General features: G+C 29.2%; 3 protein-coding genes and 1 pseudogene across 10 annotated transcripts; 1 reads left to right on the forward strand and 3 right to left on the reverse strand.

The window, feature by feature from the left end:
- Window positions 1-133: 133 nt before the first annotated feature.
- LOC117242063 (alpha-1,3-mannosyl-glycoprotein 4-beta-N-acetylglucosaminyltransferase B) lies at window positions 134-4,169 on the reverse strand. Of its 4 annotated transcripts, none has more exons than XM_033508417.1 (10): window positions 3,866-4,169; window positions 2,590-3,221; window positions 2,453-2,499; window positions 2,064-2,374; window positions 1,859-1,989; window positions 1,646-1,753; window positions 1,364-1,557; window positions 1,163-1,299; window positions 961-1,085; window positions 134-869 (listed from the first exon to the last, which is right to left on the reverse strand). In XM_033508417.1, the coding sequence occupies exons 2-10, from the start codon at window positions 3,121-3,123 to the stop codon at window positions 840-842; spliced, it is 1,617 nt and encodes a 538-aa protein (XP_033364308.1). In that variant the 5' UTR covers window positions 3,124-3,221; window positions 3,866-4,169; the 3' UTR covers window positions 134-839. The 4 variants fall into 4 exon arrangements, with proteins under 4 accessions (XP_033364308.1, XP_033364307.1, XP_033364306.1 ...); XM_033508416.1 differs by having other exon boundaries at window positions 3,640-4,169; XM_033508415.1 differs by having other exon boundaries at window positions 3,577-4,168.
- A 219-nt stretch (window positions 4,170-4,388) lies between these two features.
- On the forward strand, window positions 4,389-15,951 carry LOC117242058 (epidermal growth factor receptor substrate 15-like 1). 4 transcript variants are annotated; one of them, XM_033508408.1, is made up of 14 exons: window positions 4,389-4,696; window positions 5,186-5,230; window positions 5,339-5,572; window positions 5,639-5,911; window positions 6,020-6,232; window positions 6,304-6,461; window positions 6,545-6,704; window positions 9,667-9,912; window positions 10,481-10,543; window positions 11,469-11,812; window positions 11,890-12,061; window positions 12,137-12,280; window positions 12,360-12,665; window positions 13,641-15,951. In XM_033508408.1, the coding sequence occupies exons 1-14, from the start codon at window positions 4,670-4,672 to the stop codon at window positions 14,367-14,369; spliced, it is 3,114 nt and encodes a 1,037-aa protein (XP_033364299.1). In that variant the 5' UTR covers window positions 4,389-4,669; the 3' UTR covers window positions 14,370-15,951. The 4 variants fall into 4 exon arrangements, with proteins under 4 accessions (XP_033364299.1, XP_033364298.1, XP_033364301.1 ...); XM_033508407.1 differs by having other exon boundaries at window positions 4,390-4,696; window positions 11,890-12,064; XM_033508410.1 differs by lacking the exon at window positions 13,641-15,951 and adding an exon at window positions 13,604-13,622 and having other exon boundaries at window positions 4,390-4,696; window positions 11,890-12,064.
- Window positions 6,778-7,562, reverse strand: LOC117242070. Of its 2 annotated transcripts, XM_033508429.1 has the most exons (3): window positions 7,273-7,562; window positions 7,062-7,217; window positions 6,778-6,985 (listed from the first exon to the last, which is right to left on the reverse strand). In XM_033508429.1, exons 1-3 carry the CDS (start codon window positions 7,362-7,364, stop codon window positions 6,814-6,816), a joined length of 420 nt encoding a protein of 139 aa, XP_033364320.1. In that variant the 5' UTR covers window positions 7,365-7,562; the 3' UTR covers window positions 6,778-6,813. The 2 variants fall into 2 exon arrangements, with proteins under 2 accessions (XP_033364320.1, XP_033364319.1); XM_033508428.1 differs by having other exon boundaries at window positions 7,062-7,562.
- LOC117242069 lies at window positions 7,636-8,655 on the reverse strand (annotated as a pseudogene).
- Window positions 15,952-16,531: the final 580 nt, after the last annotated feature.

Here is a 16,531-nt window from a genome sequence, read left to right on the forward strand (position 1 = left end):
TATATATATATTTTTTTTTTTATAATAATATATATTTATATAAGAAGCTATACGAAATAAATAATACATATGCGAGAACCATACAAACTTCAAATCACCGTTCACTTTTTAATATGTAACAAGTATTCGAATCTCTAGACATTAATAATATTTCTTTAATAATATATTACAGAAAGAATATAAATTGCACATAATTACACATATTACAAATGTATATTTGTTCAACGGTTTTTCCTTGTTTTACGAAAAGATAAATCACTTGTTTGTTCCACTGACCTTAACATTTCTTAAAATAGTCTGGCACTTATTTTTATCGCGATGTTAAGTATATGACATTCCTATTCGCATTAATAGTATTGTGCGAGAGATTCAAGTCACAGAAACTTCCTTGCTCACATACTAGAAATACCTACATAAAATTATAAGTGGTGTTTCGATCTTTGATAAATGAAATAACATATTGACTACGCAGGTACTGTTTCGATTAGAGAATTGGTAAAATTGGTCAAAAATTTCGCAAGTTGCTCGAAAACGTATCTCAGAAAAAGAATTAAATATTTTTGCTAATAAAGGACTTATATTTATATCGTCCCGTTATACGTAATGATGATTCATCTTTTAAAAATAAAATTTTGTTAAACTCACTTTCTAAATTAAAATCAGATCTACTAAAATATCGTATAAGCTATCTCTCATGGTGGACGGTGGAAAATAATCTTTAATCTATTATCTATCAAGATATGATGACACGAAAATAAAATTAAAAATAATTTAATAATTAACTTATATTATCCCTGTAAATGATGCCGAAAAAATTTTCGAAATATTTTTTCCGAAGGTCAACTAGGATGATCTTCGACTATATGAATCTGTTAATATAAAAAATGAAAAATAAATGTGAAAATCTGTGTAAATTTTACTTATATAACATTTATAAATATAACGACATTCTTTACTGACAAATGTTACCTCAGATAAGATAGCCCAATTTTCACTTTCGCTGTGTACTGTCAAACGAAGTATCAATATTTTTCCTAATTTTGGATCTACCGTTCCTTGAGCAATCCCAAGTGCATCAAACTTTCCTAATTATAAACAACGTTATATATATATATATATATTATTAATTACATATGCCTATTCATATAATATTGTACAATACCTATAATAACATAACCATCCTCGGTAATGTCATTACTGTTTCTATTCATGGATGCAGATATCTTTGTAAAGACCTCTACTGTAGTGTTATAAAATCTATCAGATGGATGCTCAGGATTTCCACTTCTAAATAAGTACCTGCATTACAAAAGTTAACGTCATAATTACTTGTTGCATAAAATATGATACATGTTTAAAATACCTTTTTATAAAAATAGGATGGGAGAATTTGAATTTTAAATGGTCTCCAGGTTGCGGCAAAAGACCCCAAAAGAATGATTCACCTTTATAGGCCTTTTGTAATGTATATTGTTTGTAAGGTTTAATTTGTGTTTCTACTATCGCTTCTGGATTTTCGTGCGCGTAATATAATGTTATTTTTCCAAATTGTTTATCCTAAACATAACATTTATAATAACTATAGAATATGGAAAGAAAAACAAAAATACCATATGTGTAATTGTTTTCCTTTTAATATATGTACCTTCAATTTCTGTACTTTCCCTTTCAGCGAGGAGTGCGTTCCTATATGTTGAAAAAGCGAAGGTTTGTAGTGAACCCATAATTCTGCTTTAGCCATTTTACAATGTTTCTAAAATATACAAAACATTGATTAACATAAATATATTACATAAGTGAACATAAGTGTCTTTAAAATATATTTTTTCCTAATTCGCTATTAAGTGTATACACTTACACTATCTTTGTCAAGACTACAAACTTTAGTCGATACCAAATGATCTAATAACCAGTCGACTGGTTTATCGTTATGAAACATTAAAAAAAATTGTATCAACCATGGCAGTTCTGCACATTTAAATAACTTTCCTGATAAAAAATTATGAATATAAAACAAAGCAATTAATTTTAGCAATTAACATATCGATATCAATATAACATACCAATAAATCCTAATTGACAAAAGTCCAAAACAAACCAATTTTCTTTAGTTGCTATCTTTTGTAGTGCAAAAGATTTCATTGTTGTTATAAAATTCTTTTTAGCTAAAATATCATCTTCCAGTTGTACGTAAAATGTTCCTTTTGTCTGAGCGTATGACATAAGAAATGCAAAATCTAAATTTTGCTTTGACCTCCAAACAACTCTTTGGTGGTCATCACCTAAAGTATCATGCAATTTGGATAAATCTGGGTAATAAGATGCAGATGGAGATATTACATCGATTACACCAGCTTCAAATTCAGTTGGGAACCTGAGATATAAACAAATAAATTAGACATATTAAGAAATGGATAGCATCAAACATTGCTATTTTTTACATATAACTTACTGAACTTCAATTTGTTTTGCAACATATGTTACATATTCCAAATCTGTCTGTAAAAATATATATGAATGATACATAGATAAAAATAGCTATAGTGCAATATTTCAAGGCAACTTTGTTATTATCTTACAAACACTTACTTCTGCAATTAACACGATGATTAAAGTATCCGCTGTCTCCACAGAATTCATGCGATCTAATAAATTTTTAAGTGTTGCCATTAAATAACTTTGTACTTCTCTTTTAACTGTTGGTACACCAAGTACCATGCTAACTCCAGTGCGACCTTTACTCTGTACAAATGCTGGACGTAGACTAGTAGGATCATTCAAAAAATGAGGAAGAAAATTATATATAGATGGCAATTTTATGTTGGTCACATTTGATGTGGTATTGTTAAGTAAAAATTGAAGATCTGGCAAAATGTGATTGTTCTCTATTAATTGCAATAACTGATGTGACAATAAATTTATCTCTTCTTGACTTGTAATATATTTAGCATGTAAATGTTCCAATTTAGCTTGTAATTCTGCGATACTATTTTGCAAGACTGTTTCTTCATGCAACTCTGATGGTGATAAAAGGTTTAGAATGGCGCATGGTATTAATACTATTGAGAGTATGATCAAACATCGTCTTCTTATGGGTGTCAGAGCTACAAAATGAGGCGTCATCTTCTTGATACTAAATTCTACATGGTTATAGTCATTATCTTGTGGAATAAAAACAAATTCTCAATGATATCACATTATAAGTTCACACCATGGGGAACCTAAAATATATTGATATATGTAAATGCATTGTAATTAAACAACATGAAAACTGAAAAAATAGAAAATCATGAAAATCTAAATGACATTAGAAATGAAAGATTAAAGTAACATCAAATTTCAGATAACACAAAAGAGCAGATAATAAATTAAAAATTATATATTTATTATTATCTATAAAAATTATGTATGAAATATGCAAAAGGTAAACAAATTGTTTACAGATATACGATCATTTCCAAAATTGTACATTGAAAAGGAAAGCATCATCTGCACCAAAAACAGGAAAGAAAAGATCATGACAGGAATATATCTACTATGCTTTTAGTGTTTTGTTTTCCGAAGATTAATATTTACCATGAAACATCATATAGTCTTGAATTCTTCGGATAATGACAAAGCAAAACTTATGAGACTTACTAGATTTAACGAATATCATTATCGATTATAAAGTGTTCATTTTAGACCGGCAGTTTTCTTCGATGAAAACCAGTATTATTTTCTTTTAATCGACAGTAGCATTTTGTTAATAACCTGTAAACTTGACTTTTTCTAAATATTATACTTTATTTGATCAGAGATTTGATTATATTGTGCTATTTTCAATTGATGTCCAATATAATCTCGATAAAGACAATTTTCTTACTCGAAATTGCTCAGGGGAAAAAATTTTGATCGATCGTTTCAATTCGTTCTGATTCATTTTATCACTAACGCGACATTCGATTTTTTCATTCTCTTTCTAATGTATATCACGTATTTTTATATAAAAATCGTATAAATTATATATTATGGCAAATTATAGCATAACCTATTTTACTACAACAATACAAATTGGAGAGTAGCTGCACCAATAGTAGTGATACTTGTAAATTTTTAATAAAATGATAAAACGACTAAAAATGTAAATTAAAATGTACTCTTTTTACAGCATACTTTTCAATTGATTGGGAAAACAAACTTGTTTATAATTTTAGAAAACAATACATGAATAATTTTCAATACACTACAGAACAGTTAATCGAAAATTGTATTCAAATTTGAAATAATTCATTTCGATACAAATTATCTATAAAATAATATAGATATATAGATATTCAAGTTACATAGATACTCAATTTGAATCGTAAGTTTACATCGTGCGCATGAAGTCTAGTTTGCATGATTATCGGTTGATGAAAAGAGGGTGGAATATGAGAATATAAGGCACGGGTGATATAAGACGGCAATCGAGCGCTACAAGCGGCAGAAGTGTTTCATATTGTTGATAAATTTCATTTACTTTCTTTCGTTCGTCCAAATAATTTGACAGGAGAAATATAATCGCTGTTCTGCGTTTCGTTAATGTATCTGACAATAACAATTGTTCTACAAAATGTTAAGTAAAATAGTTAATATGACATACTATCGATTCATAGTCTGATTGGTTAAGCCAGTGTTCAATGCAAGTATGGCCGCCCTGCCATCACCCACGCAGGTATATTATAATTTTTATAATTTTATCAGGCTATAATATTCAATATACTAGATCTATTATTAATTAGATTTTTTGAAAGATTCATCTTTCTTCCGTGTAAAGGGATACCACCTTTTGCCATACACATTATAAATACAACCATACTTGTGTCGTCAGTTACTTAAACTTCTTTGACAGTACATACAAATAATCTTTCGATAAATCTACATTAAATACATTATCTCTTCTATGTACTTCTTGATAAACTTCTTGATAAAATAGTTATAACTTACATATCATAAAACTTAATAATTTGAAGCTTTTATTCATATATTTGTTAATGTTAATACATTATACATTTGCGGCAATTATATTTGCGGCAATTTATGTGAGTTATTTATGCATAATACTATTAACAGTTTGTCATATGATACAATTTATGATATAATAGGAGTGAATATATACACACACATATATATATATACATTTAACAAATTTGTTTTTATACAGGTGGCTGGAAGCCATACTGCTATATATGAAGCTTATTATAACCAGGTATAGTTTTATGTATTTTCATATAGTAATATCTTATATGTTTATGTATCTAGATGGTTTAAAATTAAATATTTGATTAATATGTTATATGACGCATGACATATGAAGGTGGATCCAAATGGATATGGACGAATTGGTGCGATGGAAGCTGCAAGATTTCTTAAGAAATCCCAGCTGAGTGATGTTGTACTAAGTAAGATATGGGATATGGCAGATCCACAATCACGTGGATCATTAGACAAATCTGGTCTTTTTGTTGCTCTCAAACTTTGTGCATTAGCCCAAGCAGGAAGAGACCTTAGTATGTCAAATTTAAATATAGAATTGCCACCTCCAAAAATGGTAAACTGTTACATTATTTAATACACGAAATAAATTATTTTACTTATCGCCATTATATATTTTTAGGGTGATATTCCTGTAATATCTCAAAAAAATATAGTAAATACTGTACCAGTAATAACATCTGTCAGTAACGGAGATTGGTCTATTAAACCTTCAGAAAGAGCCAAATATGATCAACTTTTTGACAGCTTGCAACCTTCAAATGGATATATACCTGGGAATAAAGTAAAGGATGTTCTTATGGATAGTAAACTTCCTTTAGATACACTTGGAAAGATTTGGGATCTTGCAGATATGGATAAAGATGGTATGCTGGATAGACATGAATTTGTTGTTGTAAGTAGCTTACTCTATAATATACAATATACAAATATATAATATATAATATACAAATTAATGTTTTATTTCTATAATATAATTTGATGTATTATTTATTTAATACAGGCTGTGCATTTAGTGTATAAAGCTTTAGAGAAATATGCTATACCAAGTGTACTTCCACCAGAATTAATGCCACCGGCAAAAAGGAAAGATTCTACAACACCAGTACCAAAATCTCCTGCGCCAATTGCTGTAATTACAACAGTTCCACCATCTATTCCACCTCTACCTAATGTACCTCCAGTGAAGAGCATGGTTGGTTTGGATACAGTAAAGGTAATATTTCGATTGTTAAATAAAAATAAAAATTAAATATTCTAATCCTAATATAAAAATATATAATATAGACGAATGTACAGTGGGTAGTTTCATCTGAGGATCAAATAGTAGCAGACAAACTATTTTTGCAAGCTGATCTAGATATGGATGGGTATGTCTCAGGTATTGAAATCAAAGATGTCTTCCTTCAAAGTGGACTTCCACAGACTGTCTTAGCTCATATATGGTACATATATATTTTAATTATACTGTTTACTGGTTAATAGAAAATAAGGAAAAAATGAAAGAAATTTCTTATTTATTTTTCAGGAGTCTTTGCGACACATGTCAAAGTGGAAAGTTAAATAAAGAACAATTTGCTCTAGCTATGTGGCTTATTAAACAAAAACTGAGGGGTGTTGAACCACCCACAGCTTTGAGCCCTGATATGATACCACCATCCATGCGGAAACCAACTGAATCTGTTGTGGTAAATATCTCATTGTATCAAAATAACTCTTTCCTTCTTTCTTAGTTATTTATACCTTTTTTGCAACATCGTATGTTGTTTTATTTCAAAGAAATAATGCATGATACAGTCAATGTATCGTAAAACGTTTACGAGTTTGAAATGCCCTCCAAAACACAATCATGAATACAACAATTATTAACATTCCACCAATCATAATAACACTGTAATTTGTTTGTAGTTCCATTTCTCCAGTTACATTCAATTTTATTACACCAACGATTTCATTTCTTTGCCAGCAACTATAAACAGAGTCATTATGAATTGTATTTCAAGTATTATTGTTTAATTCGATTTAATAACTAAATAACTATTTACCTATATATATTTGCATCTTGAAATTTTAATGATTTGAAGATTATATGCATTTGCGAATTAAAATAAATTCTTCCTTCAGATTGGTCTTTTACAATAGACGGATTTAAGATTTTGTCATCTATTTTCCAATTAATTGGTACATCTGTATTTAAATTTCTGGAAAAGTAAAAAAAGTTTGAACGTATTTCTTCAATTTTCAATGTTATTTTACCCTGGACACACAAGAACTGCTTTTTTATCATGTTTTTGATAAATTGTTGTGCGTATAACTGGCGGTGATGGAGCAGGCATTCCTTGAACCATAGAATATATACCAGCACTATTATTTGCACTTTCAAGTACATTTCCCTTCTTATCTCGTACTTCGAATATTATATTTTCTGGACACTTTATCTACAAGGAAGTTATGTAAATTTAATTGTATATTGAATATTAAGCACTACACGAAATATTCTTATTTGCATAATATTTAATAATACCTTACAATAGCGCACCATAATTTCTGTTTTTCTATCTTTAATATTCAAAATGTCCAAAGCTTTTGGCAAATATTTACTTTTACAAGGTATTTTGTTTCTAAATAAACGTAAAACCATTTTGATTTTATCATTCATACTTTTATCTATAATTTGATCCTGAATTGTGGTTGTAGTTTCTATTGTTCCATTTTGTTCATTCTCTGCAGCTAAATGTTACACATTTTGAAATTTTAAGATAGATAATGCATAGCACAAAAAAAAAAGTATACTTTGCCGTTTATAATTTGCAAGTAGTTTTTCTTCTATTATACTTTTCTTGTTGATATCTGCACGTGAAGAAACAGTACAATATCCATACCGAACTTTTTTGCCAACTACATTACAGTTAGAACATAAGGACCATTTAGTCCACGTTGTATAGATATTTAAATTATATTCTGATACAATATTTTGTGGTATTGCATGAGGCATATTGGGTGCTGTTGTAGGATATACAGTTTTTACTCCTTCAAGATCGGTGTCAATGGATATATAGTAATATATTGATAATGTATCCCCAAATTTACACCAATATTGACCAGCTTGTTCAGACTGTAAAGACTGCTGTATTATTATGGCAAAAAATATTTATTTACTAAATTGTACCTTAATGTTATGTATTATTAACGATCTGTCTTCTGGGGAAATGAACACATTATCTGATTCTATAAGCCTACTTGTATCATTGCTAACTGTATTATTGAAATACCATTCTACATCATCACTAACATATATTTCTATTGGAGAGATACATATTTGACATTTTAATCTGAAATTGGTGTATTAGTAATATTATTATTATAAAATAAGTAATAAGAGTATTCCTTTCATCATACGTGACAAGTGTTCCTTCTAAGGCTTGAAACGCTATTGGATACATCATCTTCTCTGATCCAATTTCGTTATATGTCTTTTTTAAACATTCATAATATTCCTGCCATAACTCTTTGTGTATCTTTCTAAGTGTTTCATTTGCTCTTGGATATTCATATTCATTAATATCAAGAAGAAGTTCACTCTCTTAATGGAAAATAAAAAGCTACTATATTTTTGCTGAAAAATGCCAAAAATTATTACCTTTTTGTTTATTCAATTTTTCGTTTATTTTCTTACGAAGTTCATTATATTTTTTCCATAAATTTATTCCTATTATAAAATTAGAAACTATATTTAATAAGAAATAAAGATATAGCAACAATTTTAACCGCATCTTATAGTTTTACGAAACTTGACATACGTTTTTCAATTTTTTATCCATTGGAAATTTATTTCTTTACATTGAAATCAACAAACATGTCAAAATGTAGTAAATGTAATTTAAATGCATTGGAAATATGTTCATTATGTAAAAAGGGAAACAATTTGGATATGGCAAGTTGTATAACAATTGTGCCTGTCTTAATACATAATAAAACACCAATAGTTACCTTGAAAAGAGAAAAGGCGAGAAATGTTATGTTTGCAAAACAGTTACAAATAGAAGCGAGAAAAGCAAAATTAATATCTTTGTATGATACAAATGATCCGGAAAAAATCAAACCTAAAACTCGTCGTGAATACATAGAAGAATTCATAATTAACACAATAAATGACAGCACCTTTATTTCTATAAACTGATTTAATATGAGGTATATAATTCATTGAAAAATTGCAATGCTTTCTCCAATGGATAGCGGTAGCAAGAAGGAATTAATTTTTTATACCCTGTACTGACAAAAAAATGTGTTGAATTGAATTGTATAAAAATTGTTAAATTATTTGGTAGTTTTCTGTAAATGATATGAAATTTTACTTATTATAAAGAATTATATCCCAATAAAAAATATTTTAGAACTGTTTAAAGTTATTTAAAATATTTAGATAGTTGAAGTATAGAATGTATTAATTTTGTTACATGGAATATGATTATCCAAAGGGAAATATATTTTCAAATTAAATATGATATTTAAGTTCTAACTTGACATATGTTTTTATATATTATTATACGCACACACAAAATATTTGTACTGTCACTATATAATTAAATCATCATTTCATATAACTTATTTCCCTTTTCTATTTTCAATAAAATGTATTTTCATTTTTAGGAAAACAATAATGTCTCTGGTTATTCAAACCCAGAATTGGACATGATAAGTAAAGACATAGCGGAACTTGTAAAAGAGAGGCAAAGTATGGAACAAGATATAGCACAAAAGGAAGCTGATATTAAGATAAAGAATGGTGAAATTAAAAGTTTACAGAGCGAACTGGATACACTTGCTGCTACATTAAAACAATTAGAAAATCAGAAAGGTGAAGCACAAAAGCGATTGAATGATTTAAAAGCTCAGGTAAATAACATTTTAATTTGATATATTTGGATGATTTGCTTGTTGAATGTACAGCTTTGCTTACATATGAAATTAGAAACATGGATTTGTGAATTGTATATAATGCTTTTGTTAAGATATGTAAATAATTAAGTGTACTACAATTTCTACAATTTAGAAATTATTATTTGATACAAATTAAGTTTTAATAATATAATTTAACACTGCATATTGTATTATTACACTATCATATGTTTCACAAATTATTTTTTTGCGTACAAAATAGTTATCAATGAAGGAAAGAGGTATAAAGTGTAAGAGTCTTTTCCTGTATTTAATATTATCTTTTTTAACATTTTCGCATATTTCATAGTATAAGTTATACGATACTTAAAATCATTTTTATACATATATATTGGCTGATTTATTTATTTATGATCTTTCTCTGATTACTTTTTTTTCAATGAATATAATTTATACTTTATATAATAGAATATTTATCAATTCATTTTATTGTTTTATTTTACAATGTGTTTAGATCCTTCATTATGATTTAGTTTTATTATGTTTTATTATGTTTGGCTTATAGAAGACAGAAGTAGATAAAGATTTGAGTGAGGTCGAGCAGAAGATACGTGAAGAACAGAAAAAGGTACATCAAAAATTTCTACTTTTAATGAAGGGCAGGTACGGTTGCGAAATACAGATTCTATTTCTCACTACTATGAGATACTGGCTACAATTCTTTAGTACTTCGTCAAGTATAATACTATAAAATGATAAAAATCGGGATAGCTTTTTACAAGAATAATGATAAACCTACAAAAATTTAAAAATAAAAACATTTATAATTTCATTTTGCGTATTAATTATATTCAGAAAATAATTATATGGGACTTTATTTATATCTATATAAGCATATGTATAAGATATAAATATATAAACTAACGATTTAATATATATACACCACACATTATTTTAGAAAAAGCTTTATTTGTTTCCGTTACATCTGCATAGTTAATGCTAGTGCTTTGCTGCTGCATTGCATGATAAACTGGTTGTAGCATAGATTGCCATCAAAAGAATTATATTTGCTTACAACTTTGTGTTTGAGACTCCAGTCTAGTAAAAATTATGAAATCATGTTTTAACTTTATAAAAGCACTTCATATAAATCTATATGCTAAATTTAATTTTTTTTAAGATTGATAAAAATACAAGTATTTTTAATCTGGATTTGAGTCTTAAATTTGTATAATTGTATATAATATTTTTCTGTATTTAAAAATATATGTTGATAATTGCAAATAATTAAGTGTAGATATAACACCATACGTTATTAACAATATAATTAATTAATTATTGTATATATTATTGAGTGACGTAATTAATATATTATTGAGTGACTATAAACTTTATTAAATTACATATTTAGTCTGTGTATATAGTCTATAAGTTACATATATATGTATATGTGTATCTACAAATATACTTAACATATTACAGAAATATACTTTTATACTTATGTCATAATAGATGAATTATTATATATAATACTTTATTACCATTAATAATAGGTTGATAAATTGCGTCAACAAGCAGAAGAGCAAGAATCGGTGTTGCGTGCTCAAGAAGAAGAACTGAATTTTAAACGACAAGAATTGGAAGGCTTGAGACAAGAAGAACAGCAGTTAGAACAGCAACAAAATAAAAGCAGGGACCAATTAAATGAACTCACTAAAAATTTGCAGGATACACAGTTGCAAATTTGTCAAGCAAAAGCAAAAATCACTCATTTACAAGAACAACAACGGCAAATGAGTGATGCAATTGCACTTTATGACTCTGCACTTGCAACTGGGGATGCCACACTTGTACCTGATACTAGTCTGCAATTTAATCCCGAAATTGAAAACTTAGAGTAAGTATTTAATATGTACATTCCTTAATTGTCTTTATAATAATATTACTTTATTATTTCTGTGTAAAAATCTATAGATACGAGAAAACAAGCGAAGAAGATAAGATTCAAAATAAGAAAAACGTTCAATTTTCTAATACAAATGGAGCAACAATGGATGGGTTTGAACAAGATCCTTTTGCAGAACCATTTAATAATGCATCAACACCTGATCCATTTGGAAGTGCATTTTCATCTCCAAATACTACTGTAAGATCTTTCAATTGAAATAATTACTTATATTATTATATAATTCCTAACGTAGCAATATATTTACAATTACAGGGAGGAGGAGGAGGAGGAGCAGGGGGATTCACATCTGACCCATTTAGTGTATTTGATGATAGCAATGCTGTTGTGAAACAAGATCCATTTGATCCATTTGGAGATGGAAAAAGAAATGATACTAAAGCTACCACTACAACATCGGTAAGTCATTATAGGAATAATAAATTCTTTCAAGAATACAGCTGTTATTTGGTTTATTTATTAGTTCTTTTTCTCCTAGGCGACAAAAGATCCATTTGGAGATGATCCATTCGCAAATCTTCATGCACCACCTCGACCAGAAAGTCCTAGTCCTGCTCTCCCTCCTAAAAAAGCAAAACAACCTCCACCACGACCAGCACCTCCTCGACCGTCTCAAGGACCTACTGGTCCTCTACGAGCAGCACCGGCACCGCCTACACCTTCTCCTACACCTGATCCCTTTGCAAATGCTTTCTCTGCTCAACAAGGCATAATAGATAACAACAACAGTAATAATTTTAATACGTCTACTGGATTTGCAGATTTTGCTAATTTTGATTCTAAGGTATGTACTTTCACGTTTTTAAGTGTCATATAATATCGTTGAAAATTATGCTCCTATTTTATCAGTTGGTAGAACAATTATTTTCTTGGCACTCTGAATTGTATTAACCAATCTCCTTTCGTTCTGTTTAAGTGTTCCAATATATCTTCCTGGGCATATCCCTTCCTTCCTCATTTTTATCAATGTCCAGTACGTTGTATGCTGTTACTTTACGTTTTAAGTACAGTTATTTTTAACGAAGATGTAATATATTGATAATGACTTAAACATTACTTAAAGTACAATGCTATTTTACATAAATACGATTCTTAACTCACATTTCTAAACTACGAGTTACTTAATATTACTATATAATACGTCATTTTAATATATTACAATATTATTTTGTAAAATATATTTATATTAAAAAAAAGATTAATTATATTTTTTGTTTTATATTTAGGTAGAAGCTGCACAATTTTCAGTTTATTCATTGATCCGACTCCTGGAGCATGCTGTCTACAAATTAATTAATTTGTTCTCTTTGTTCCAGTATTCTATTTTCTTTTTATAATATCGCATGGAAATTTTTACATTATTTAAATAAAATGTTCGAGTTAATTCGACCAATTTAACGTCATAGAATCTTTAAACACATGTTTATTTATTCGTGAATGTTTTAAAAAGCGTTCACTTATCATTTTTATCTATCATTTGTTGTTTCTTTTATATTTCGCTGAAAGTTGATTATCAGTTGACTACTAATTGATTAATTTAGTAACATACTACAGATTACTGCGTGTTAGAGTTTTTTATTTGTAACAGAATCAAAACGAACGAACTCGAATATTTTGACTCGCTTGCAATTGAGTATATTCTAGTATTCAACAACAGCCACGTATGGTCCAGCAGCCTGACGATAACCAGCGGTTCTTGCGCTATTCTTTCTACCTTTTCAGTAAACGAAAATTGACCACTGAAAAAAACCTGCTTCAGCCGGAACCAACACTGACTCGAACGGCACCACCTAGACCAACCAGCAGAACACATACAGTATCAACGGTAACTCCAAAGCTGCCGGATTTCACGGAAGATCCCTTCAGAGACTATCGATACGAAGATCCCTTTAACATACCAGATCCTTTCGCCGATGATGCAGAAGATCATAACGCGAATAAGAGTGAAACAACGGCTGGCAACGTGGATCCATTTAGTTACGGAACAACCTCGGTACTCTCTCGTAAAAATTCGTTCACCAAAAGCTTCGATATTGATTTCTCAAATACTTTTCCTCTGACTAAAAGCAAGTTTGAGAAAGACAATGCTAAATTCGATACTGATTTCGTGAAAGCATTCTCTGACGACAACAGAAATATAAAGGCCATCGACTCTGCGTTTTCAAACTTCAAGATAAAAACGGTAGACATAGATGAAGCATTTTCCACCAAGAATGAAAAATCTGCCAGAAGGCACGGACAAGATTTAGCACACAATAGATCTAAAACTACTTTTAACGATAAAAAATCGAAAAATGACATGGGTAAAATTTGGAACGGTAACAATGCAGCACCACCTCTCTCGTTAAGCGAAGAAGAGCAATTTGTTTGGGCATCTCAGCAAAGCTTAAAGACCGAGGAGGAAAGGCGTAAGCGTAAACAGCAAGAAGAGGCTGAATTAGCTTTAGCCCTTGAACTAAGTAAGCAAGAAAAATCCGGGAAATTGTAAATTTTATCGGTAAAAGCACTTTCTGTTTGATTTATTTGATTGAATTGAAACATATACATATATATATATATACATATATATATACATATATTTTCGGGCACAACGACTTTACGAATCTTCATAATGAAATCAGAACTGAAAGATATATGATGTGTTAACTTATTATTAATGACTATGAGATCTGTGCTAATGAAAGGCTATGAAGGATAATCGCGTAATGCTTATTTTTAATACTACTTAGCATATCATAATCACGGTGGCACGAAAACAGAAATTGAATCAAGCATACATGCATCCAACAATTTATAGAAACATTAATTATGTAACATCAAGAAACATTTCACTGCGTATGAAGTCAGTTTTGGATGTGATCTTCTTGGTTTTCGTCCGATACAGGATACATTTAAGTATTCAACTATATAGTTACAAACAAATCTCTTGATGCATTGAATACTATTTGAACATAAAAAAAATTATATCGAACCGCGCGCTCTTTTCGATACTCTGGTTTACCACAGAGGAATCGATCGATTTTGTAAAAAAGTAAAAGGAAAGGAAAGATTAATCATTGCCTTGCAATATCGAATTCTAAGATAATGACACTTATATACTCGTAGTTGGTTGTACACTATCGCTAACGTTAAATTAGCATGTATAAAGGCAAAATATAATGGCAGATTATTGGATTGACAATAAAAAAAAAAAATGTTATGTACACGTATTCAGTGAGTTCAAAGTGAGCGGATTAGTAATATAAATGGTTATCCGCATTTGAGCAGATAAAAGATTCTCAACATCGTTATACGAAGTACACTTTAATATATATAATATACATCTGTACATTTGCGAATAACAGCGGAGTGTAACATTTTTGTTTGTTTGATCTGCACTATTAATGATGTCTTATGCATGATACTCTAACTCGGTACATGTCTTCGTCAATATTTACCCGAAGGCATTGAATAAACGACATAAAAAAATCATTCTGGCTATATAAACGTTACTAGGTAGAAATACACAAAACATACGATATATAAAGATCATTAAAAAAATACTATTACATATTAGTATCCTTTTCGACGTGTTATTATTCTGTATAAGAAAGATCAGTTACTGATTAACATAAAAATTTTGTGTTTCGCTCTAAATACTATATACTAAAACTGTAATAAAATCCAAATGAAATTTTTATTTTTTTTTTTTTTAATAGACTCTGAACTTAACGAACAGATGATGCGAATAGAAGGTGCGAATAGTAAACAATGGTATTTGTTATGTTGTAGTAGTGTAAGTGAACCGTTCCAATAATGTTTGTGAGAATGCCGTCTGATTCAGCCTTCGGTCTTAGTACGTCCCAAAGAAATAAGGTGTTCAGATAAAGCGTAGCTCCGTGTTTGTCCCCGAATAATCTCGCGTAGCAAGGAATCGTTCGAATCAAACACAAAGAGCCGCGTGTATCTTTACTTTTACTATTATAATCGTATAACTTTACAACGACAATGTATTACGCATGCTGTATATATTTCTATCTGTATTATTTCATGGTAATTATTATAATAATTATGTTATTGTTATACCGCTATTACGATTATTATTATGATTATTATTATTATTATTATCATCATCATCATCATCATCATTATTATCATCATCATTATCATCATCATCATCATTGATAGTGTAATAACTATATCATAAAAATACCAAGCGTTGTCAATATATCATTTACCAGTGAACAAGAAAGGAAGAAGAAGAAGAAGAAGTAAATGACTGTAAAATCGTATTATATTATGTGTTACTAACGTAAATATGGTATTATTGTGTATCAATATCGTTGCTGTTTTGGATGCTTCGAGAGTATACATACATACATCACACGGTGGCAAATAAGTAGTAACTCGCGGGAATTGAAGACGTGTGTGCCAGAATGAATATTTATCGGAATAAACCAAATGACCTAATGCCACGCTTAATTCCACGCAATAATTTAGAGGGCCTCGTCCAAAGAGTCGAATTAATATTCAGTTGTACGAACCATATTTTACTAGTAATAACGAATGATACATCGTTTGACGAAATTTCGTTATATCTATTTCCATCTATTTCCATGTTTAATATTTAACAACGATATTTCTATAATTATTTTACAAGATGATATTATT

This window comes from Bombus vosnesenskii, unplaced genomic scaffold (assembly GCF_011952255.1).
Source record: "Bombus vosnesenskii isolate JDL3184/JDL3185 unplaced genomic scaffold, Bvos_JDL3184-5_v1.1 scf7180000016263, whole genome shotgun sequence".
Taxonomy (NCBI): Eukaryota; Metazoa; Arthropoda; class Insecta; order Hymenoptera; family Apidae; genus Bombus; species Bombus vosnesenskii.

What these genes read in the sequence shown, in the direction of transcription:
- LOC117242070 (XM_033508428.1), bottom strand. Translation starts at nt 7,405, where the DNA reads ATGTACTTGAAAGTGCAAATAATAGTGCTGGTATATATTCTATGGTTC. An exon ending in CAAGATGCAAATATATATAG is followed by an intron (nt 6,986 to 7,061) that starts GTAAATAGTTAT and finishes CTCTGTTTATAG; the next exon opens with TTGCTGGCAAAGAAATGAAA.
- LOC117242058 (XM_033508407.1), top strand. Translation starts at nt 4,670, where the DNA reads ATGGCCGCCCTGCCATCACCCACGCAG. An exon ending in CCCTGCCATCACCCACGCAG is followed by an intron (nt 4,697 to 5,185) that starts GTATATTATAAT and finishes GTTTTTATACAG; the next exon opens with GTGGCTGGAAGCCATACTGC. An exon ending in TACGTGAAGAACAGAAAAAG is followed by an intron (nt 10,544 to 11,468) that starts GTACATCAAAAA and finishes CATTAATAATAG; the next exon opens with GTTGATAAATTGCGTCAACA.
- LOC117242063 (XM_033508417.1), bottom strand. Translation starts at nt 3,123, where the DNA reads ATGACGCCTCATTTTGTAGCTCTGACACCCATAAGAAGACGATGTTTG. An exon ending in GTAGTCTTGACAAAGATAGT is followed by an intron (nt 1,754 to 1,858) that starts GTAAGTGTATAC and finishes TGTATATTTTAG; the next exon opens with AAACATTGTAAAATGGCTAA. An exon ending in TCTTATCTGAGGTAACATTT is followed by an intron (nt 870 to 960) that starts GTCAGTAAAGAA and finishes TTATATTAACAG; the next exon opens with ATTCATATAGTCGAAGATCA.